The sequence below is a fragment of the Acanthochromis polyacanthus genome, chromosome 20 (assembly GCF_021347895.1).
Source record: "Acanthochromis polyacanthus isolate Apoly-LR-REF ecotype Palm Island chromosome 20, KAUST_Apoly_ChrSc, whole genome shotgun sequence".
NCBI classification, from domain to species: domain Eukaryota; kingdom Metazoa; phylum Chordata; class Actinopteri; family Pomacentridae; genus Acanthochromis; species Acanthochromis polyacanthus.
Genome location: NC_067132.1, coordinates 25,819,499 through 25,843,901, shown reverse-complemented (window position 1 = coordinate 25,843,901; position 24,403 = coordinate 25,819,499). Strand labels below are relative to the sequence as shown.

At 37.8% G+C, this 24,403-nt stretch overlaps 2 protein-coding genes across 2 annotated transcripts in view; both read left to right on the top strand.

Annotated features, from left to right (window-relative positions):
- Nucleotides 1-1,186: 1,186 nt before the first annotated feature.
- Nucleotides 1,187-19,547, top strand: tfr1b (transferrin receptor 1b). The gene is made up of 19 exons (XM_022193920.2): nucleotides 1,187-1,276; nucleotides 3,808-3,860; nucleotides 4,498-4,705; nucleotides 5,975-6,194; nucleotides 8,764-8,901; nucleotides 9,375-9,459; nucleotides 11,137-11,256; nucleotides 12,701-12,796; nucleotides 12,895-13,034; nucleotides 13,386-13,552; nucleotides 13,644-13,763; nucleotides 14,582-14,667; nucleotides 14,753-14,816; nucleotides 14,899-14,966; nucleotides 15,050-15,120; nucleotides 15,825-15,915; nucleotides 17,521-17,748; nucleotides 17,859-17,996; nucleotides 18,599-19,547. The coding sequence occupies exons 2-19, from the start codon at nucleotides 3,825-3,827 to the stop codon at nucleotides 18,809-18,811; spliced, it is 2,289 nt and encodes a 762-aa protein (XP_022049612.2). The 5' UTR covers nucleotides 1,187-1,276; nucleotides 3,808-3,824; the 3' UTR covers nucleotides 18,812-19,547.
- A 3,785-nt stretch (nucleotides 19,548-23,332) lies between these two features.
- Nucleotides 23,333-24,403, top strand: part of tnk2a (tyrosine kinase, non-receptor, 2a) — a 29,525-nt gene continuing 28,454 nt past the window's right edge. The window contains exon 1 of the mRNA XM_051940653.1: nucleotides 23,333-23,567. The gene's annotated coding sequence lies outside the window, so the exon portion shown is untranslated. The remainder of the gene's footprint in view (nucleotides 23,568-24,403) is intronic.

Sequence of the window (24,403 nt, the reverse complement as noted above, 5' to 3'; positions counted from 1 at the left end):
AAGGGAAAGAAAACAAGGAAGAAATGGATGGGACTGTGCGTGCCAACCATTCTTATCTTGAAGGATTAGAGCCAGAAGAATGTCAGAGGCATCAACACCCACTGAACAAGCTGCATTTCTGTGCAGAGCCACAGTGCTGTGTATGTAACATTTGCATAATCTTTTTCAGATGTCTTTTGTTTTTTGAATTTGTAGTTGATCATAATAACAGCCAGTTTTGTTTGTCTTCTTTAATCAAATATTTCAAAGCTCAAACTGTTTCGTATGACAAACTAGAAGTTTGAATAGTTTTCCCTAAAATAATTGCAATAAAAATATTTCATTTGACTAGCATCATTTGCAGTTAAATCAGTTAGACTGAAAAATAAGTCAATTAGGCATTTATTTTTCAAAATTCAAATTAATTTTCTTATTCAATATTTTAAGGCAAATATTCAAATTGAGCAATGCAAATCAAATTACTTGATTAAAATTTGGTTGTGCCAGTGGCACAAATTTTGAAAATATGAAAAATAAATTTAAAAAGTAAAAGTAGAATTAATAAAAAATATTTCAAATAAAACAAACAAGCACAAAATAATAAATATAAATTTAAAAACAAATAACAAACAAACAAAAAACAAACAAACATGCTGGCTAATGGGGGATTATTTGATGGGTTTCATGTATAATTTTGTAGGATCGTAATTGTATATCTAAAGTAGTTCAATTCCATAATTAATAATACTTTAGTGTCTTATGCTGAATATTTATGATAGTTAAATAAAATTGTATTCGTAATTTTTTGCTGGTTTAATCCTTAATAGTTGAATTACTCAGGTAAATTAAAAAATATAATACTATAGGATCCTAATTCATATTGTCAGTGTTATTTTTATACAAGAAAGCACTTTGATTGATTAGCTGTTGTGTTACATGTGTATTACAAAGAACAGTGACTTGATTTCATATATTTCTGCTGATAAAACGATTTAATGAACAACAAACAAGAAGACTTTTCAGACTTTATCGATCTAAATTAATTTAATCATTTATGTGAATTTTTTTTTTGCATTAACTTTTTTTCCCCACTCCCTTCATTAATTTATTTTTTGTTCTGCTTTACTTTTATTTATTGTTATTTAAAGACTTCCTGCTTTTTAGGCGCGTCTATGGGCGCGTCAAAGAGGCTGACGCTACTCAACCGATTACGACATGACGTGATGCGGAAGTATTGCACGCCTTATAAGGAATGAGATTTCCTGACCGGAGAGGGAGGCTGCAGAGCTTCGTGAAGGTGAGATGTCTTCCATCAGCCTAACATCTATTTATTCCATAATTCAATCATTAGTACAGTTATAAGTTGGTTATTTATTTAGCTGCAGTGTGTTTGCCGTAACTTCTGTCTTCCATAAAGCCCCGACACAGCTCAGGAGAAACGTTTAGCTAACTAGCTTATTCAGTATAATGCTGCACTATCACCTGGCATCCTTCTGTGACATTTCCATCACGCTTCAGTTAAAACTGCGATTGAGAAAAGGTGTAGCTGTTTATTTTAATACTAATCTACTGTTTACGTCCAATTATGTCCCAAAATCCCCCCTCGGAAATAAAAAATTAAGCCTTAATAGCTGTTCAGACATATCTTCATCCAGGAAGAGATTAACCACATGTGGCCGCTCCCCAGCGTGTCCCATTCACCTACAACGGTGTGATTTTTATTTAATCATTTACAGCCTGTATTATGTTTGCAGTTGTTGCCAAGCGGGAAATTTTACAGCTAAGTAAACAATAATAACTCTGTGAGAAAAAAAAAAGGATTTCTTTTATTGCTTATATTTGTTTGTACCTCAGTACCTGCAATGCAGTACCTGAAAATATTCAGTTTTTCATTCAGAATAAAATGATTTGATTGATGAATGATTGATTGATTTTTTTTTCTAAACAAATTAACTGAAATATGCAATGAGAATGGTTGATTGGTAATGGAAAAAAAGAAGTGCAGCCCTACTTTTAAAGGACATTTTCAAGCTGAAAAATAAAAAAAATACTGATTAGCTAAATTAAAAAAAATCATATTACTTTATAATACTGGGGCGTTTAGCTCGTCTATTCTAATTTTTAGCATGTCAGTTATATGAAATTTTGAAATAAATATTTTTAGTTTTGAAGAAGCGAATTGTGATGACGTTTTTGCTGTTTTGCATCATTTTATCAACAAAATATTTTACTGAAAAATAATAAGAAATATTCTGTAATGAAACTGTTTGTTGCAGATCTGTAACATTCAATCTGAAATAGTGAAATTAAAACAGTTTGCCTTTAGCCAACACTTAAAACAGTCTCTTCCTGATGTTTCTTCCCTATTTAAAACAATGAGAGCAGACCAAATAATAGTAACACCTCTGTGTATTGCCGAGTTAATGTTCACAAGGTGACATGAGGTGAAGTTGAAGCCAGGATCTCTCTATCATTGTTTAAATGAAAGTTTTATCGCTGTAGCCTTCATGAAAGGAGGGTTTATTGGAGGACTCAGCCAGGATGGTGTGAACCTGTCATGCTGTTATCAGCCAGAGCACGATGGAGTATTTTGATCCTCTGCAGACGTTGTTGTGTGAAGAGTCTCTTCAGAACAGTGCCATGACATTTGAGGCTCTTGTGTGATGCTGTTCGCTGTTTTCCGGGTGGGTTTCAGTCAGACAGGGGAAACGCATCGCTGACAGAACCACACGTGTACTGTAATCTTTCAGGAAGAGTAGTAGTGGTTTCTTCTTCCGCACATGTTGCACCAACGTGTACCGAGGAAGTAGACTAAGACTGATATTAATGCATCACTGACATGTATTTACATGCAACAAAGGTCAAAAGTGTTGTTTTGTTATGAGGAAACAGTAGCTGAAGGTCAAGATTTACTGGTATTAACGTGTTTTGTAAGCACGCTGGCATAAAGCGAAGGGCAGACCAGTTTCTGGATGTCGTCTGAGACAGGAGCCCTTAGTAGCGATGGAAATAAAGCATTTGTCGTTCATAAAATGTCCCTTTTAAAATCTAGTCATGTAGTCTATAAAGCTCAGAACACAGTCATTTGATTAGCCAACGGAAAAAAGATAGTAGCAGCTTAACTTCCTGTTGAGCAGCTGATCAATTTATCAAGTGCTTGTTGCAGCTGCTCTTTGTCTATCATGTCAAATACAAAATGAATCACACTAAAAATCTGCCCAGCGGTCAAAAACATTCATTTTACTTTAATTTTAAAAAAAAAGAAGCCACAAGCTTTAACAACTGAGCTGCTTTCAGTGATTTTTTTTCCCCCCTTGAAAATAGACATAATCTATTATTAAGCGACTCTTAATTTTAGACAGGAACGGGTCAATCGACAGGAAAGTACGGCTGAGGTGGGGAGACATAAATTAACCTAGATGGGCACCCAGTCGATAAAAACAAACGCACATGGCGTTATCTGTCAAAATAACAGCGTAGCGGCCCTAATCACAGCGTAATCTTTTAAACCGACAGCGTAATGGGCCGTTACGCTGAAATGCGCTGGCGAGAACCCTGAGCTGTACGTATGATGAGGTTTTTAACACGGCTAGTTCAGTTTGTTTTTCAGTACATCTGAGCCTGTTGACACAGAAAACTCTCTCCCCCCTGAAAAAATTCCCCAGACAGTCATCTGAATAGCAGCTCTGTTACACTCCTGACTCACCTCAAGCCCTCCCCCTCCTCACCCGTTTTCCTGCCCTGCTTTCGTTTCTGCTCCTCCATGTGCTTTGTTAATTTCCCGCTCTCGACCCTCATCGCTATCTTTGTCCCATATTCTGTCTTCAGAACAACAGCAGCAGCGGATGATGGATCGAATGAGGTTGATGTTCAACGGCGTGGTGAGTATTCACTACAGTGCATTCACGGTTCATATTTTACACATTTATCACGTTTTTGGTGTCTGGAGACAGTTGATTAAACCAGGGGTGTCAAACTCATGTTGGATCACATTCAGCCCAATTTGATCTGAAGTGGGCCGGCCCAGTAAAATCATACCATAATAACCTGTAAATAACAACAACTCCAAATATATTCTCATTTGTTTTAGAGCAAAAAAGCTTATTCTGAGAATGTTCACGTTTAATGAACTGTCTTTTGTACAAAACGTTATGAAGAACATGAAGAACAAGGGCACAATTTCAACAATATTATGCCTCAGTTTATCATTTACAACTTACAGATCAGTGTTTCTACTCAAAGCCTTTAGTTGCAGGCATCTGGAACTGAATCATATAATATTGTCAACATCTAGAAATAATTGATGGATTTGTACATAAAAGTTGTGGCTGACTAACATTATATTGCACAATGTTCAATATCTTTAAATATTAAAAAAAAATCACAGACTTTTATTTGTTTTTAGCGCGGATGCTGAAATAATCGGACCTTTTGTAGCCGCTTGGCCGCTCTTCAACTCCTGCAGCTGTCTAATCAGGAGCGCATTGCTCTCATATTTTTCCCTCTAATCTCCTCCAGGTTAAAAGTGAGCGCTACAGCAGGTTCACTCTGCAGCCGACGGAGGACGGAGGAAGACACGCCGAGGTCAAACTGTCAGACGATGCCACCGATGACGCCACAGACATGGAGGCGGGAGGATCTCCGACCTTCAGGCCGGCACCCCTGCAGAGGAACCGCTGGACTCTTTTCTACATTGCCTTGGTGACCGTGCTGGTGTTCGTCTTTGGTAGGTTGCTCCTATTATGTCACCTTTCTGTATTCTGAAATGAACAGTTTTGGTGCCGCAAGTAGCAAATTGTTTCATTCTAAATAAAATGTGCAAGTCTCCTTGTTTGAAAACTGTAAAATGCCAGAAAGAATTTGTCAGATATATGTCTATATCTAAGTAACAAAATGAATTGGATGTTCATTGTAGAAAATCTGTATTTTATTTATTTGTTGCAAAAACCAGTGCTGCTGCAGTTTTGGCATTTTTTCCCCCAATAATGACTGTAAAATCAAAAAAATAAGGGTAGCCTTCTGTTATTCGTGGTTGGTTATAGTTTAAGTCTTCTTTTTTTATATGAATGTCTGTTTTCTAAATTACAAAGTATTAGACATTTGCAAACATATTATAGCGGCAAGTAAGAAATACTTTTAACTAAATATTAACCTGGAAGGTTTTTTTCCTGGAAATAAAATTCTATAAAATGTCAGAAAAGCCTCAATGACCATTAGCTGCTTAGATATCTTGCTTTATCTAAACAACAGTCCAAAACTGTAAAATATTTCATCTTTAATTCTAGAAAACCTTCAATCTTTCACATTTGAGAAGCCAGTGCAAGCAAATATTTATTTATATTTATTAAAGTAAGGAGTGCCCTCCTGTTATTTGTCGTCTTTTTTTATGTTAACTTTACGTCTGATTTATCAATCACGCTATATCGGACTTTTTAAAAACATATTAGTGCTGTAAGGAACAAATATCTTCATTAAAAAATTAATCAGACAGATTGTTCTGGAAATAAAACTATAAAAAGTGACCAGTGCTTACTCCAAAGTCTTGCATGTCTTGATTTGTCCAAAAAATATAAAATAATATTTATTTTTACCCCAAAAATAACTAAAATAAAATATAGTACTAATTGGAAAAAAAGGGGGTGAATGTTTTGGGTCCATCCTAAGCTGTAATTTGTAAATAACTGGATGCTATTGGAAAATACTATTAATGTTCTGGTAGAAAATGGTTAGTCATGTAAGTTAATTTAAGCACATAAGGTTCATAAGGTCACTCCTGTTTTGGACAAATTGAAGCGAAACGAATGTTATTAATTAAATATTACGCAGTAAATACGAGCAATTTAGCCAGTTTTCCAATCTGGAAGCCAGGACCAAGCATTAAAACGTGCCTTATTCATTTATTTCAAGTGGCATCTGTGTTTGTACACTGGAGGCAGACAGCAGGTGTGCCTCTTTAATACGTTTTTAATCAGTCTGGTGTCTTTCTGTGTTCCAGGATTTCTGATCGGCTTCGCCAGCCACCGTCCAAGCCAGGTGGAGCCGGTTAACTGTGGCACAACGACTGGGATGACGACTCCGACGACTGGGATGACGACTCCAAAGAAGGAAACGCCGCCTCCAGCCGCTCCAGCTCAAAAGGTTCAGCTGGACTGGAACGACATCACCCAACTCCTCACAATGAAGCTCACCAGCCAGACCTTTGAGAAGACTCTGACGTACGTTGTTCACCATCAAACCACTCAAGCTTGATGTCATTATACACACAATAAAGCTGGGAGAACAAACTACCAGATCACTGCAGCAGCAGGTTCAGTTTTCTTTCCTGCAAAGGTGGGAAAGAGCTAAAAATATGAATTAAATGCATGAGAGGGATCAAAGAGCTTTTTATTTATAGTGTTAAACCGCTGACAGCAAGGTTACAGTAAGTGGTTATGTAAGAAATAATACCCAGCAGGTTTCACGAGTGCACTGGAAGAACCAGACATCACGGTTTAAAGGTTCCTCAAGATCTCCAGCTGCCACCATCCACATTCACTGAGGCAGCAAAGAAAACCAAATTTGTGTGTTTGTCTCTCAGCAGCTATTTTATTTTATTTTTTGGTTCCAGACAATAATTCAGGATGTAATCCAGGCCTGTGAAATGTGGCCAAAAAGGAAAATCTCTCCAAGTTAAGGGTAATCTAAGTCAACATGTACAGTTTGAGTCCAGACCTTTTATTCTATTTCTCGTGTTTGTATTTCCACTTGAGGTGAAAATGAGCAACAATAGCAGGTCTTCCAGTACAAAACACTGGAGCAAGAGTAAGAAAAGACCGTATGCAAAGTTGTTGTTACTATGCATATTAAAAAGAAACACATGTTGCCATGATCAGATCTTTTAACTAAATCAAGCACAGACATCCAGTTTAAAAGTTTTATCCTAGATGTAGCTGAAAAGCTGCTTTGCTAATTGATGTTCTAATGCTGTTTGCGTTCCCTCAGAATCAGAAATACTTAATTGATTCCTGAGGGGAGATTGTTTAAGCTAAGGTTCAAGGTCTAAGAAATATAAAAAGTTCAAAAAAATCTAAACACAAGTAGGAAAATATGTCCTGAAAATATAAACACATGTAAAAAATATGTCCTAAAATATAAATACGTGTAAAAAATATGTCCTGAAAATATAAACACATGTAAAAAATATGTCCTAAAATATAAATACGTGTAAAAAATATGTCCTGAAAATATAAACACATGTAAAAAATGTCCTGAAAATATAAACACATGTAAAAAATATGTCCTGAATATATAAACACATGTAAAAAAAAAGTCCTGAAAATATAAACACATGTAAAAAATATGTCCTAAAATATAAACGCATGTAAAAAATATGTACTGAAAATATAAACATATGTAAAAAAAAAAAATATGTCCTGAAAATATAAACATATGTAAAAAAAAAAAAGTCCTGTAAATCTAAACATAAGCAGAAAAATATGTCCTTAAACACAAGTAGAATGAGTCATCCTAAAAATGCAAACACAAGTTGAAAAATATGTTCTAAAAATCTAAGCATAAATAGAAAGATACGACCCAGAAATATATACATAAATAGAAAAATATATCCTAATAATTTAAGCACAAGTAGAAAAATATTTCTTAAAAATCTAAACATAAGTGGAAAATATGTCCTGAAAATATAAACACAGTTATAAAAATACTACCCATTACTACCATTTGAAAGGCATCTTATTTTTTTCAAAAAATACCAAAATTACAACATTTATCAGAGCCAGAAATTATATGATTATAAACTTTGCAACAGCCCTTGAATACTGATCTGTGATGTTCAGTTGGAAAACACTAACACTGTTCTTGACACTAAATTGTGATATTTCACCAAAAATGTGAGGATCCAGACTATAAGCCGCATCACTGCCGAAATCGAATCACTTGGTCCTTGTGTCATTTCTGACCTTCCCTGAAAATTTCATCCAAATCCGTTTATCCGTGTTTGAGTAATGTTGCTAACAGACAGACAGACAGACAGACAGACGCTGATCGTCACATAACTCCGTCGCGTGCCTTGGCAGACTAATAAAAACGTGTCTTAAGTAGCATCACCTCCAGTGCACCACAGGAATGAGATGTGAGCACCATTCCTTCCCGTCAAAGGTGCTCACATATTCCAGAAAACATCCACTGTGTATTTTTAGACGCTTCCTCATTCACGTGGTTATGGCTCTGTGGAACAAAAAAAACCGACTTCTTTTGGCTCCTTGCACACATTAGAAGAAAAACTAAATTAGCATGCAGCTCTTTTTCACTTTCCCAACAAGATTGTATGAGTTCGCCCCCTGCACTGCTGTTATTCTGTTTACGGTGATGCAAAATGAGCCAATCAGAACCAAGTGATGATGGCTCAGTTGTGTCTAATCGGCTTTATGGTGTGATTTTTAGTGTTGGTTGTTCTGTTCTATCTGGTCATGATGCTGTAGGATGAACAACCCCCAAAAGTAGGACAGCTGTGTTCGTTCAAATCGCCATGAAGTTACGTCGGTCTTTGTGAAAACGTTCATTCTGAATCTCACTTTGCCATTTTGCAAGAACATTTCTTGGTTCTTCTTGAAACCCCACAAGTGACATTTGAAGCAGAGCACCTTCTGTGGTCTTCATAGAGCTTGTAAGCCGTCTGGATTGTTTTTTCCCAGAGTGGTTCATCTTCACATGAAAGGGTGCGCATTCATTTTAAGACTAAACTGAGACAAAGTGAGTAGAAAAATAATGTGTTCCATATCTCTGCAGGGAGTTTGCTCTGCCCAGTCGCTCAGCAGGAAGTAAGGACGACATGAATCAAGCAGACCACATCTTTGACGAATTCAAGAAACTGGAGATGGAGCCCTGGAATGATGTTCACTACGTTAAACTGCAGACACCAGACAGGTCAGTGCAGCAAGTTTTTACAGCACTCCAGTCACATTTCTTTAAGATGTCACACTTTGATGTTAGGATGGTGATAAAATTCTAGTACTGAGATGAGCTTTTTTGCAGCAATTTAAAGTAAAAAGGAGGCTCGTTATTTTTGTCCAGCTGCTGCATCCTTTGACTTTTTAAATATCTGACATTTTATTCCAATTAAAAGTTATAGATAAAAGAATAGACTTAGAAATAGGTAAAAATAGCAAATGAGACTGATATTAAACCAGGAGGAAATTTCCTCAAAATGTAAAATCCAGTATTTGCTTTGGTGTTGGTGGAGCATTTCTTTCAAAGGAATCAATTTCTCTATAATAAGTAGCAAATTACACCGTAAAATTTTCTTGGAAACACTTGAGGAAGTCGTTAAAAACAACAAACAAAGCCTGTCCAAGATAACAAAATGATATTTTCACTCATTTTTATCCTTTCCTTTGCAGCAAGGCCCCAAACCATGTTGTGTGTGGTTCAGTTGAGTTTAATACTGCAGGCTATCTGGCCTACAGCGCTACTGGCAAAGTTCAGGTGAGTCTGAAGATTAAAAATACATTTAATTTTAATTACCAGGAGCTGTAATCACAAAATATCCCAAGAAGTACTGGAAGAGAAAGATGAGGCGTGTCTCTCCTAGTTTTATTTTCCTCCTGAGTTTTGTGGTCTGACAGCTAAGTAAGCTAACTCCAGAGGAAGGTTTGAGGTTCAGAGGACTCTCAGGCAGCAAACACCTGCTGACAGTCTGTAAAGTGTGGCAGATTTTGTATCATATCAGTGATTAGGGAAACTTAAATAGCAATAATGACATGTTGTCACTGTTTCTTACACGTTTACCTGTTAATGCTTCAGTAACTGCAGAGATTTTCTGTTCTTATTGGAAAAATACAGTTTGATGCTGTGATGAAGCTGAAATATTTTGACTGTATGACAGAAACGGCTTTCTTCAGAGCTTTCTACAGAGTGTGAGTATTAGCACATTAACTACAATAAATGGATATAGGTTAAGCTGATTTTGGTGTAAATGGTACCAGACACTTGAAATCAGTAAATGGTAAAGGTTTGTCTTGGCTCAGTTGAGTCTCTTTTGGGTTGTTTGAGGTGTAAGACGACATTCAAGTCAGAAATGTGGTGAAACATTTGGCCGTCATCGATCACGCTGAGAAACGTTCACTAACGGATGATTTCACGACAAAATTCCGACCGTGTCAGAAGTTTATGATGCAGATACAATAAGCAGAACATGACATGAAACTAGAATCATGTTATCTGTACCTTTTCAATCTCTGTATTTTTTTTGATGAAGGTCATGAAAAAATCGTACATGTGACTAAAGTTAGAAATAAACATTCTGTGACTATAAAATAGAAAAACATGCACAGAGGTGCATTTTTAAAGCATCAAAGTGATGCTGATGAGGGGCCTATGCTCTCATGCTTTCTTCTATATACATTTACAGGATTTTATGAGACTAGAGGGGTGTTGCATGCGGCAACTTTGACATAGCCAGACTTTCCTTTTGCTTCCTGGCTTGATAAAAGCCTATAAGCTTCTATATGCTCCTATAAAAGGGGCGTTCGGTGCGTCAGTTGATTCTGATTGCATGTCGCCTCCTTCAACCAAGACAAACGTCGTTAGAAATCAAAATCAGTTCACTAGAAATAGGGCAAGAAAGGACTGCTGGTTAAAAACTGAAGTTGTGTGAGGTAATATTGGTATATATTCTACATTTCACATTTATGGCTGCAGATTAGAGCTCCAGAACGTCGTAAATTTAAGCAAAATACTCGAGAAGTGCATTTAGGACTGACTCTGTCCTGAAATGAAAGATCGAAATCACTTTAGCTTTTTGATTATTACAATGAAATTAATGTTACTGTTTGAAAAATCGCTGATAAAATTAGAAATAAACTAATGAATTTACAGGTTATGTCATTGGAACTGCACAGCTTTATTCAGAAACTGATCTTGGATGTTAGGATCAGCATACTTTAATCTGTAATTCCTTCAGTCTAACCAAATGTTTCATGCAGTAGAATCATTCAGTCATATAAAGGTGCCTTTAATTAGGAATACTCGCTGTTTATGGTGACTCCTAGTGGTAAGATGAGGTACTTTGTGGAGACGGCTCCAGACTTTAAGAGCCATTACCTCCTTTTTCTTGAAGGATTGGTTTAACATCGTGGCTCCTGCTCATGTTTGTGTTCACAGGGCAAGCTGGTGTACGGAAACTACGGCCGTCCAGAGGATCTGGAGGTTGTGAAGAAGAACATAGAGCTGAACAGCTCTGTCCTGCTACTACGTGCTGGAAAGATCAGCTTTGCAGAGCAGGTATGTGTCACGCTGTTATAGTGAAGGAAAAATGACTCTCTTTCCTCTCACTAAGGCATTTCCTTGCAGCCGTGAGCTGAAGACGTCTCAGAATCAACTGCAGTCACCTTAACCCTCCTGTTGTCCTCATTTACAGGCACCAAAAAATACTGTTTCCTCGTCTGAAAAAAATACAAAAATTCAGCAAAAAAAATTCCACAAATTTCTAAAAATTTGCAAAACTTTCAGGAAGAAAATTCCAATAATTTCTTAAAAGTTTCCCTCAAACGTTTTATTTAAAAAAAAAAATACCCCAAATTTGGCGAGAAAATATTTTCAAAAAATGAGTAAAAATCTTCCAAAAAAATCCTAAAAATATCTTAAGTGATTGCATATATATCAGTAAAGCTTCTAATATTTTCTCCAAGAACATTCATAAAAAAATCAACCAAAATCCAGTGAATTTTGCTGGATTTTGGTTGATTTTCTTTCTTTTGTGAATGTTCTTAAGACAAATTTTTAACATTTCTTTTTTCCACCGAAAAATGTTCAAAGATTTCCCAAAAATGTTGACAATGTGGACATCAAAAGTTTCACTGTGATAATATATATTTTTTCCCACATTTTCAAACTTTAAAACAGGTCAGTTTTGACACACAGGACAATACGAGGGTTAAATCATCCTGTGGATCTTGTAGATCACCTGAAATTATCCTACAGGTTGTCACCTTTGAACCTTGTATCTCTTTACTTCTCCCAAACTGTTCAGGCCTTCTCTTCCTCTAATATGGCCCTGAGAAAGACAGATACTGCAGAAGACAATACATGGTCATGGTTAGGTATTGTCTACTTTGACTTGCCTGATCAGATAAGTTGTCCCCATGCTAGACTGTAGTCTAAATATGACATTCCTCGCAATCCAATATATCCCCAAAGATCGAAGAGAATCCTGAGAAATGATGCTGGCAGTGCTCACTGGAATGTGCTGCTTTGTTGTATCATTTCTCCTGATATCAGTAAACCTTATTCTCAAACTGAGTCTCTAGAGTGTCTCTGCTCCTCATACTCTCTCAACATCACTGAAATTCCACAACAGTTATGACACAAGGTGCAAAGTAAGCGTGGAGGACCGTAAATCATTACCCTGACAGGAAGAATGTAGCCAGGCATGCAGGGGAAGTGTTCAGTTGTTTTGCAGTGAGGTGGCAGGGTAACAACAAATTCCGAATTTGCTCAGAACAACAGATGACGGATCAACATTCGGTGCACGTACCAGGCGCTTGAATGAGCAAATGGTGTTTCTGTCAGTTGATATTGGCGTTTTAATTTAAATAAAGAAAACAAACTGCACGTTATTAATGTGTCTTTCTGAACAAAAGGGCTGAGCATGCAGTAGGAGCAGGAGCAGATCCAGGTTTAGTTTCAAAAGCTTGAAACTTGTTTTTGGGTTTTGATGTTTCTTCAGGTGGCTAATGCTGCAAAGAAGGGGGTTGCTGCTGTTCTAATCTACCCCGACCCTCAAGACTACAGTTATGTGGCCGACACCGTGCTCTATGGACATGTAAGTATGGAAGTAAACCGAGCAGCCAGTGAGCTCTTGTTTTGTATCCACTTCTTTTATATTTAATTTTTTTGTTTCTGTTTTCATGTCCCCTTCAGGTACATCTGGGCTCAGGTGATCCTTACACCCCTGGATTCCCCTCTTTCAATCATACCCAATTCCCTCCAACTCAGTCATCCGGCCTTCCCAAAATTCCCGCCCAGACCATCACCGCCAACAATGCCGCAGCGCTTCTAAAGTAAGACCACCAGCACACAAAAACAGCCTTTTACAGATAAATATTAAAATGTCACCAAAAGCTTTACCCACAGTGTTGCTGTGGTTGGGATGCACGAGTAATATCTAAAGAGAGTTTGTATTTCTCTTTGCAGCTAGCATAAATCACAGAATTTGCTGGAAATGCACAGAACCAAAGCTAGGCTGGTATTTGCTGCGCCGTATAATCTGGTTCATTATTGCCACGTTTTTCTACCAGAGATTCAAATCTTTACATATAACTTTGGGATATTATTTATTACCTTCGTTTGTTTTCAGTTTCTGCATCAGTTTTAAAAAGGAAAGGTCAAATTCTAGATCTGTCCTCCTTTAGGAAAATCGGGGGTCCTGCGCCAGACGCAAGCAGCGGTTTTAAAGGCAAACTCGATGTGTCTTACAACCTGGGAGGCATCGAGGACATCACCGTTGAGGTGAACAACATGCTGGTCGACAGGGAGATCCATAATGTGTTCGGAGTGATCAAAGGATTCATCGATCCTGGTAGGATGGTAACTTTTTTTCTTACAATGGGATGTTTTTTTCATCATCTGTAACACGTGGTGTTAAGAAATGTTTGTGCATGAAACTGCAGATCGCTACATTGTACTGGGAGCTCAGAGGGACGCCTGGGGTGAAGGTTACGCTAAAGCTACTGTGGGCACCTCCATACTGATGGAGCTGGCCAGGGCTGTCCACAAGATGATCGAGGAAGGTAAGAGATATCAGCAGCAGGTCGGTAGGGCCAGTGAATGTATATCTAAAATATAAAACTACAGAGGCAGATAAGCCAAAACATAAACGACAAGATAGAGATGACCTTCAGTAGTGGTATGTAAAGGTATGGAGATGTACGGCTTAGTGCATTATGGGAAGTCGCCCCAGCAGCCTGAGTCTAAAGCAGCTTAGCTAAAAGATGGTTCAGGATGACTAAGCCAGCCCTAAATATATACCTTTAACTATTAGCGTCACGTGTTTAAGACGCACTTGAAGATTGACTGGTTTGTTTCGTCTGGCTTCATAGTTCCAGTGCAAACATTCTTTATGCCACAATGCACTGAGACGCCTTAATATCATGCTGCTCCGCTGTACAGTTGCACCTTTAAGTTATTTAGTATTTTATATTATTTCTGTTTAACTATTTCTGTATCTTATGCTGCTTGGACTTTGCATGGTGTTAACAAAAAGCTGCCAAACATGGTTTTATTGTATTTTTATATGCAATGACAATTAAGGGTCTATTTTATTTTTTGGTTAAGCATAGCAAGGTGCCATCTCCGTAGCGTTTGATGAAATATATGCAGTGTTTTCAAAAAATAGTGCCTAATTGAAGCATGTATAAGGTAAAAAATACCGGCTCTAGCAACGAACCTTGTGGAACTCCATGACTAACTCGTGATTCAGAGATACCAGATATTAAAGGACTTGGGTCGATAAAAAAATGCTTCATCAGAAGATCCTAATTTTCTCGGTTAGTAGCAAGCGAGTGGCTCTTAGTACCATGGTGTTAATTGTGTGTGTGTCTTCCTTTAGATGGGTTCAGGCCGAGGAGAAGCATCGTGTTTGCTAGCTGGAGTGCCGGAGAATATGGAAGTGTTGGCGCGACTGAGTGGCTGGAGGTAAGATTCTGCAAAATATTATTTTGAAAAGAAAATGCCAACTGTGTCACAAATGTGCTCTAATGTGGTTTGATTTTGTTTTTAGGCCCACATGTCCTCTATTGACAAAAATGTTTTTACCTACATAAGCCTGGATGGAGTGGTCATGGGTATGTTCAGTTCACACGCACAAATATACAACTAATTGACTGAAACGGTTCTGTGATTGAATGTGTTTACTTTTTTCACAAGGTCGTGGGAGTTTCATAGCCTCAGCGAGTCCACTGCTCTACAGCCTCCTTGAGAGGACGATGAAGGAGGTAAAAAAAACACTTCATAATGATCCAGTTCTTGTACAGACCAGCTGAGTTCGTACTGACTGTAATTTGCCTCGTATTTACAGGTGAAGAATCCTGTGAATTCTAGAGTGATGATGTACAATATGACCGGAAATGACCCATGGGAGACCAAAGTGTAAGTAGGAAACCATTATTTACAACCAAGATAAGTATGTATAAATGAAGCTAATGATGGTCCAGTATGAAACTCAGAAAAGTGTGGGAGACCTCTTCTGTCAAACAGAAAGGAGAAAATAATGGCAAAATTATAGATTCCTACAGCTTTTTAGAGAGAGAAAGACGATCTTTTCAACAGGAAATCAAACCTTAAAACTGTATCAGACAGAACATCTTCCAAATGTTTTGCACTGTATAGTTACAAGTCTTAAAATATGTCTGGCAGAGAACACCAGTGTTTCAGTAATTTTTTGAAGCTTTTCTTTTTTATGTTTAGTAGCCTTTGCAGTAACTAACAGTAAATCTAAAGATACGAAAAAGAAGTTTCAGTGCTGCTACTTTACATTGAGAAAGTTCTAAAAGTTAAACATCCAGATACAAAGTTCCTAACAAGAACTTTGCTGTCATAAAATGATCTCAAACTTGCAAAATAAGGATTTTTAAGAACTTTGTTTTTTATATCAAAGAAACCATTTATTGTCGGCTTTAGTTTTTTTCTGTACTATAGTACAGAAAAAATACTATAGTACTATATGCATTTCAGCTGCTACCAATAATTACTGAGATTTGCCTTCTAGTCATCTTTTTTCCCGTAGGAAGGTCTTTGTGAGCTTTTGTTGCTAATTACAGTTTGCTCTAATGTCACATTTTTCCTGCGTGCAGAATGAGGCCGATGATGATGGACGACCCTGCGTATCCATTCCTGGCTTTTGCCGGAATTCCCTCCGTTTCCTTCCACTTCATCTCTTCCAACGTGAGTCTTCATGCAAACTATTAAAAATTAATCTGCAACTTTGTTGAAGTTTTGTGAAAGTCATACAGAAAGCATCTTTTCTCAGCTATATACCTGAATATACTTAAAGCAGCTTCGTTTATGGACATTTATCGTGCCCAAAATTACTTATTTTAGTGTTACCTTCTGTTCCTGTTGATAAAGATGTTTTGTAGATGTACTCATGTGTTTTTTATGGTGACACTGACAGAAGCTAAAGGGAATCCCTTGATTATTTCCCATATTCTATAAATGTACCCACAAGGAATATGTTAACATGCACACAAGCCTTCTGTGTGCAGAAACATTCAGCTCAAGATGACAGTTGTTGGAACATTTTTTTAAAAAAATCAACTATTTTATATAATATGTATGCCAACGCCTATCCAGTAAAGTAAATGAATTAGTTTGTAGTTTTTAGGACCAGTTATTATAAAGATAATGTTCCTGCAGCAGTAACATTAAATTTTAAAGCTTGGATAATAATAACAATGTATTAAAATAACCTTAATTAAAACCAAAAATAGAAAAACATAATCCAAATTAATAATAATAATTTTTAGCTAAAGTTCCAACGAAAAAAATTTCAAAAGAAAATTTGAGTTCACCAATGCAGCTTTTGCCGAGTACTATGTCCCGCTGTAATTCTACATAATGCATGTTTTATACAAGCGCATTTTATTGTGAAAAGGCAGCATGTTGTGAACCCTGATCAGCATCTTTTACCATCTGTGAACTCTGCTTATTAGAAAGATAATGGTGTTATAACAGTAACTTTAGATTTTAAAGCTTCGACCAGGCATCTTGATTAGTCAAGAAATTAAAAAAAGAAAAGAAAAAAACAGACATATAATAATAATAATAATAATCTTTATTTATATAGCACTTTTCATCCATCATTTGTAGCACAAAGTGCTTTACAAACAGACAAATAATTAAAATAAAATGAAAGAAATTGAGTCCCAAATCCACCCACCACACAATCCATACACTGTAATGTTAAAAGCAACATAAATAAAAGACAAAAATAAGTCAGGGACATTGTTATACCCAGTACGTACTGAGGAAACACCATCTTAAAGGTTTGAAATGGGTAAACACTGGAGGTTAGTTTAAAGTGTAAAATAAATGAATACCATAAAATAAATCCATAAGTGGATCAGTAAAATAAACAGATAAATAAGTAAATAAATTCAATTAAATATGTCATATAAAAAACAGAATAAAAGATAGATAAAATAAAATAATAATAAAGATAATAATAGTGATAATTATAAATTGGGAGCTGTAAAAAGAATAAAAACACTGAAAGGTAATTCAAGTAAAAGCCAATATAATAATAATAATAATAGCAAATAATAAAAATATTTATTAAAAATGTAAAATTAAAAATAATCAAATAAAAGTAATAATGTTTAATTATAATTTTTGGCCAACTTAATGTAACAATCAGAACTTAAAATCCAAAATAACCTCACATTTGACAGACCATAATAATGATGGCATCTGTTGCTTTTGTTTCTTTGGTGCTTGTTGTTGTGCAGATCTGTCCACTGAAATATCTTCACGTGTTTTGGTGCTTTACAGTCTGAATTGTACATGTACTACGGCACCAACCTGGACAACCGGGACAACTTCAGCTACCAAACCAACCACCGCTCCGGTGAGATGGTGGCGGCGGCGGCGCAGTTTGCCGGGCAGATGGCTCTGCGGCTGGTCCACGACCACCTGCTGAGTCTGGACGTGAGCTCCTACAAGAGGCTCCTCACCAAGACTGTAAAGGGAGTCAGCAACCAGGTTAAACAGCTCTCCCAGGTCCGGTTCTTTCTCCTGACTTTCCTGCTTTGGTTTGGTTCATTTATGAATTCAGTACATGAATTAGAAATGTGTTTATTTTGATGGTTTTTCTGTCTTTTGTTTTGTAGAAGGATGTGAGTGCCACATGGCTGTTCAGCGCACGAGGGTCCTTCGTGCGAGCTGCCGACAGCATCGCAAACGCCATTAAGAACACTGACTTAAGCGACGACGAGGCCTGTCGGATCCTCAACAGCAGGATCATGAGGGTAACAAACATACTGCTGCACCTGTGCTGTGCAGTCACACGAGTTTTCAGCTTTGCTTCATTACGTTCACCTCTTAAAATCAGGTTTTATAGCAGCGCATCCCTGTGGCGGTGTTTAACCCTCCTGATGTCCTCATTTACGGGCACCAAAAAATATTGCTTCCTTGTCTGAAAAAAACGCCACAAATTCAGCAAAAAAAAAATCCCCAAAATTTGGCAAGAAAAGTCTTGTAAATATTTTCAAAAAATTAGTAAAAATCTTCCCCAAAAATCCTAAAAATATCTAAAATGATTACATATATATATCAGTAAAACTTTGAATATTTTCTTAAAAACATTCACAAAAAAATCAACCAAAATCCAGCGAAATTCGCTGGATTTTGGTTGATTTTTTTGTGAATGTTCTTAAGAAACATTTTTAACATTTTTTTTCTCCACCAAAAAATGTTCAAAGATTTCCCTAAAATGTGGAAAAATGTGGACATCAGAAGTTTCACTGTGAAAATATATATTTTTCCCCACATTTTCAAACTTTAAAACGGGTCGATTTTGACCCGCAGGACGACGCGAGGCTTAAAACATGTTTTTGTCTTTGTATTTCAGATTGAGCACACCCTCCTCTCTCCATACGTGTCGCCCGTTAAGACTCCCTTCCGTCACCTCCTGTTCGGCCGAGGTCCCCACACTTTGGCGTCCATCGCCGAGACCGCCAACGTGACGGAGCTCCACACCCAGCTGGCCTTGGCCACCTGGAACCTGCAGGGATGTGCCAACGCCATGGTGGGAAACATCTGGGACCTGGACAACCAAATCTAAAGCAGCGATGTGAGCGTGGGAGTGGTGCGATGGTGTGTGTGTGAGAGTGTGAGTGTTTGAAAATGAATCTGAGGTAAAGTGTAGAGCTCCAACATCAGCACTTAAGCACAAGCTGTCAGTCAGAGGTCCCATCCTTTAAATACATTCAGCTGTCAGGGGGGAACGCTGCTGCTCTTAAAGATCAAGGAGGAGATAAAGTATTGAAATTTAACATTAATAACTGTGAAACAAAAGCGTCAAATACTTGAAGGTTTAAAACGCTACCGACAAATCCGCCTTTTCTTCTCCTACTGCTACACCTCGAAGCAGGCGAAGCCTTTGCTGCTGCGACCCGCTGCCATCGAAGCACTGAGAAACCTTATTTATACTTCAGTTTTTTTTATCAGTGGCAGTGCCCACTATAAAGTTATAGTTTGTCTTTTTATACGACGTTATCGGAAGCAGTGCCTTCCATAATTATGACGGTTATACCGTCGAAACCTACGGCGGCAGCATCTGCTACGGAAAGACTCCTCAACTGTTGCTGACAAAATGGAGCCTCAGATAAAGTTAGATTTGTGACCTCCTGGCCTTTATTTCTTCCTTTTGTGTGGGGCTGTATTGAAACTTTGACATCAAAAGGCAGAAATAAAGGGATGAAAACTTAATTTGCAAAAGTTCTGTTACACTCGGTTTCATGATCTTTAGAGACGTTTACATGTCGGAGTGAAAAATTCCATTAAATAAACTGAAAGTTCTACCTTATAGGCAGGTGTCCTTAATACAATTTTTTTCTCCGGTGAAGTTGTGTCAAGATGGAAGTGAAAAGAGTTGAGATATCTGCTCTCCTTTGTGCTGAACATCAGCCGGATGACCGTCCACAGAGTTGCGGAGAGGCTAAAGAATGGTGAAGATCTTTCAGGTCTTCACCATTCTTGATAGATCACTGAAAGATCTTCACCATTCTTGAGCCTCTCCGCGACTCTGTGGACGGTCATCCGGCTGATGTTCAGCTGCTTGGCTCTGTCACACTTGTTGTGGCCAGCATGAAGGAGAGCAGATATCTCAACTCTTTTGACTTCCATCTTGATACAACTTCACCAGAGAACAAATTTGTATTAAGGACACCTGCCTATAAGGTAGAACTTTCAGTTTATTTCATGGAATTTTTCACTCCGACATGTAAACGTCTCTAAAGATCATGAAACCGTGTAACAGAACTTTTGCAAAGCCCGGTATAGTCAGTCAGTGTTTCAACTGATTTGCCGGAAACAAAAACACTGAAACTCCTCCGATTGCTGCAGAAAATTGAGTTTATTTATAACAAGCCAGGAGATAAATTACTGAATTTTATTTCTGCTTTTGATGACAAGGTGAATGCTAAATTAAAAGCATTTAAAAAGCATAAAAAAACCATGCAGAATTTAATAATATAATATCACTAATCCCCCCCTTTGTGGCCCAGTAAACTCGGCTGATTGGTTGCATAACTTGCAAGAAAGCCATTTCTGTTGCACAGTCTACTTTGGAGAAGTTTATACTATGTTATCGGGAGCAGTGCCTTCCATAATTAAAAACCCATTATCGGGAGCAGTGCCTTCCATAATGAACAGTGACGGTAGATTTTTGCCTACCATTGTGTGTGTTTTTTGTACATGTGTATTTATCGAGAGCAGTGTCTCTCATATTTCACTTGCAAGGTGGAACAACTTATCGGGAACAGTGTTTCCCAGAGTTTTATACTTGACGAATTTATTTGTTATATTTTTGGATTATGTGTGTGTGTGTGTGTGTGTGTGTGTGTAGGCAGAGTCCTCTAGACCTCCACAGTGTTTCCAGATCCAGTTTCTTTAATTTTTTCTGTGTGTGTGATCTATACCATAATCTAATCTAATAAACCTCATCTAGACAAGATTGAAATTACAGAAATCAATTCAGGCAGCATTTTAATCATCAGGAATCACAGTATGAGGTCGGTAACAACCAAAAATGTCCTGATTTGACCATGAGTGAATTGAGATCCTTTTCACTTTGTTATGACATTGTGGCCATCATGAATAACCCGCCATAAATCAGCTTAGAAAAATGTCAGAGGTTGCCTGAGAATGATCACTTTTAAACATTTTCTGCATTCTAAAATGACTCCAGTGATTGCTGCCTTTACATTTGTGAGTACAATATAATCAGGACATGCTAATGGCTAATTCAGCATACTTTTAATGGCCACGTAGCCAAAGTATATGCTGATGTTTCAACTGTTGCTGCTTTTGATTTCAAGCTTCATAAGTTCGTTTTTTCCTAAATGTCGCCCTCTCTACCCACTCCACTGTCTTTAAGTGTTATCTACCTTAGAGCAGCCCACCGGATGAGCCGCTACAGCGAGTTCCTGTTTATTTTTTAGCGATTTATTCGTTTCCATGAGATTATTGAAGACTTTTTGGCTTCGCACTGAGCTGATTTTCAACAAATTGGCAGAAGAACAAGCAGCTCTTACAGCGAGAGGGGGGAAAAAGTCAGCTTAAAAAACACAGACGCACCTTCAGACTGGATTTAGTTTACAGGACCAGTTACTGACCAACAGGAGGAGACTGCTGCTATGATTACAGGATTTAAAATCACTGACCACCACCCTCAGATAAATCCATGTGGCAGTAGATTTCAGCTTTGTTTACATCTGATCAACTTACTGAAGGAAATTTAAATGCACTGATCTCAGCGTCTTCTTGATACCTCCAGCTCTCTGTGGCTTTAAATCCACTCAGACACACTGAAGGATGTTTCAATGCACTGAATTCATGACAGCCAGCGACAAATTCATTCACCTCGATACCTCGAATTCTCCTTGTAGGTCAGTGACTTTAAATCCGGTCTGAATGCAGCTCAAATGAGTGAACACACACGCTGAAGGATCTTTAAATGCACTGAATTCAATGTAGTTAGCACCAAACCTGGGCTGTCTGCTTCATTTCCATACTTCTCTGTGTGTTACTGACTATATAAACGCCACACATGCTGTACGACACGTGAATTCACCCCACAAGCCTCAACCCTTTGCATGCATTCCTTCCCCACTGCATGTTACCGAAGTGTAGTTCAGACTCGGACCATATTATAAATGTTTCACATTTAAATCAGCTTCATTTGGTGATATTTTGTCTATTTCCTCCCAGAAAAGTTGGTGTTTTTCCCAGAATTGTGTTATCAAATGTGTGGAAGAGAATCCAAAGTTAAAAATTCAGTAGAAATCTCAATAATTGATATTGAAAGATAAAGATTTTTGCGGCTTCAGTTGTAATTGGTAGCAAGAACATGTTACTCAATAGCTAGCAATGTTTCATTTAGATAATTCAGATTATGTTTGCTCGTATCGGTTCAGCTTGTGTTACGATTCCAAATTATGTTTATTTTTGTTCATCATGTCGCAAGAAATTTCTCTGAATCCTACACTAGAAATGGGGTTGCCAGGAAATGCATTTCTATTCACTGTGTTGCTTTGAAAAACCTGTTCAATATGAATTCTACTCTTCAGAAGTTATGAGATTCTGTTTGTGATTTCAATGTTCAGCAGAAAACTGTATTAAACCTTTGGCTTAGCATCCAGCACGTCTCTGCTCGTAGTTTTTATCAAAGCAAACACTAATTGGAAGAGGCGCACATGTAACCTTGCCAGCAAGTTGATTTCTCGTGATATTTGTGAGTTCACAAATCTCTCAAGAAACAAAAGATATTGTGGAGTACTATCAAGTACTACACAATTATTAATCTGGCTATTGCCAGGTTAGCGCACATGGAGTGTTTGGGTATTTTTCATCGCTCTTGTCTTTTTGTGATGCATTACAGCAAACTTCGAGGTCAAAATCGAGTGCTTTTATCCTCCCTTTGTGAAAATTGTACTGGATATCAGAGGATGTGAGAAAGCGATTCACCTGTGAGCTTCTATCTCTGTCGCTTGAACAGGTAGCAGAATTGTGCCAGTATTCCCACGTTTGCCAGCACTTCTCTCCACTGGGTGGATTGTATCTTTGCACACAGACTGCCCTCACTCACCTCCTGCACTAAATCCAATATTTCAGAACAGTCTCAGGACCAAAAACCTAAGTGTGGTTGTCGAAAAATGTCAAATAGAACTTTTGCAAATCCAAGCTAAACAGAACAGTGATTCTTTCAGTGAAGGAGCAAATAAAAGCTTAAAAAAATATCAGCTGAGGAAAAGGTTCATGTCCTTAGCTGAAGATCATAATGTGTATTGTGTGTATTTTTATTTATTTTAGTTTGATTGCCAATCCTTCCCATGAATAATGCTACCAGTAAAATAAATAAATAGGGGGCATGTGTGCATTGTTATAAAACAACACGGATGCTAATTTTGTACTGCAAAAATGTTACATAAGCATAACTGTAAGCCACCTCTTGATTTCTGCATACCAGTAATTCGACTTCAATGCTACTAAAAATTAACAATGGTACGGGCTTTTATTTTGAAGGCCCGCATCTCCACAACATGCGGCGCTTTTATTTTGACGACTACGTCAGCAGCATTACGCACCGTGACGCTCAGAAATCCCGGCACGCACATTTGGGAGTTTACCGGAGCACAGAGACGGGGATAACGGATCCGGTGGTGATTTAACCGACTCACGACTGAAAGCAGAGGGGCTTCCCACCGGGGCTGCCGACGGCAGAGAGCGGCGGGAGGGGAGGTGGCGGCGGCTGATCGGAGGACGGACCGACTGGAGGGACGAGCGACCGTTACCCCCGCAGAGCCCGTCTCCTCCAGGTCGGTCAGTTTGTTTGGTCACTCTGTGTGTTGCATATGCGACGTGTTGCGCCAAAAAGAAACAGCACTTTAAATCACAAAAGAAGCTAAATAACGGAGGGAAAGTTAAAAGTGGTCGTGGGAGACACGGGCAGGTGTCCGGCTAACATGATGGGGGGGGGCTAAGCAGCTTTACACCGACTCTGAAGATCAATTAAATCTGCTCTATAATCATCTCTGTTTACCGACACCTGCCGGTTTTGACATATTTGACTTCATTTCCGTTCAGCTTTTATCACCAACACATTACAAAATCCTCTTATTTCAGAATTAAACGAAGCTGTAGACTTGAAGCAGTAATGAAGAGCTGCCCCTCCATATTTACATGCCACTAATTAGTAAACAGTCCTGTCATGGCTACTGACAAACGACCACATTTTTATAGTAAGGTTACGCTATCAAGGTGCATGATGGAAAAGTGTAGGACTTCTGTTAACCCACAGACACTTTATTAGGAACACCTGCACGCCTGTTTACTCGTGCATTTATCCAGCTGTGTGTCTGTACTGCAATGCAGGAAATCTGGCAAAAAAAAAAAAAAAAGGAATCCATGAGGAACAAATATCAAAAATCCGTAATAAAATAGTAGAAATCTGGCGGCAAGGATTATGTCTGCGACTTTTATCTCATGGACATGTTTACATTTCAGTCAGTTCTGCTTTTCTTAGATATCAGTTGTTGCTTAGTTGTAGGTTTGCTCCCTTTGTTGTTAGTTTCCCTGACTTTTGCTTTCGAGTTCTTAATTCACTTGCCTGTTTAAATCTTATATTTCTAAATTTATGTTTTATTATTTATTT

Excerpts from the sequence above, each read along its gene's own strand:
- tfr1b (XM_022193920.2), top strand. The coding sequence starts at position 3,825 with ATGATGGATCGAATGAGGTTGATGTTCAACGGCGTG. Across the intron at positions 13,764-14,581 it reads CCACAAGATGATCGAGGAAG|ATGGGTTCAGGCCGAGGAGA; the intron begins GTAAGAGATATC and ends GTCTTCCTTTAG. Across the intron at positions 17,997-18,598 it reads TCAACAGCAGGATCATGAGG|ATTGAGCACACCCTCCTCTC; the intron begins GTAACAAACATA and ends TTTGTATTTCAG.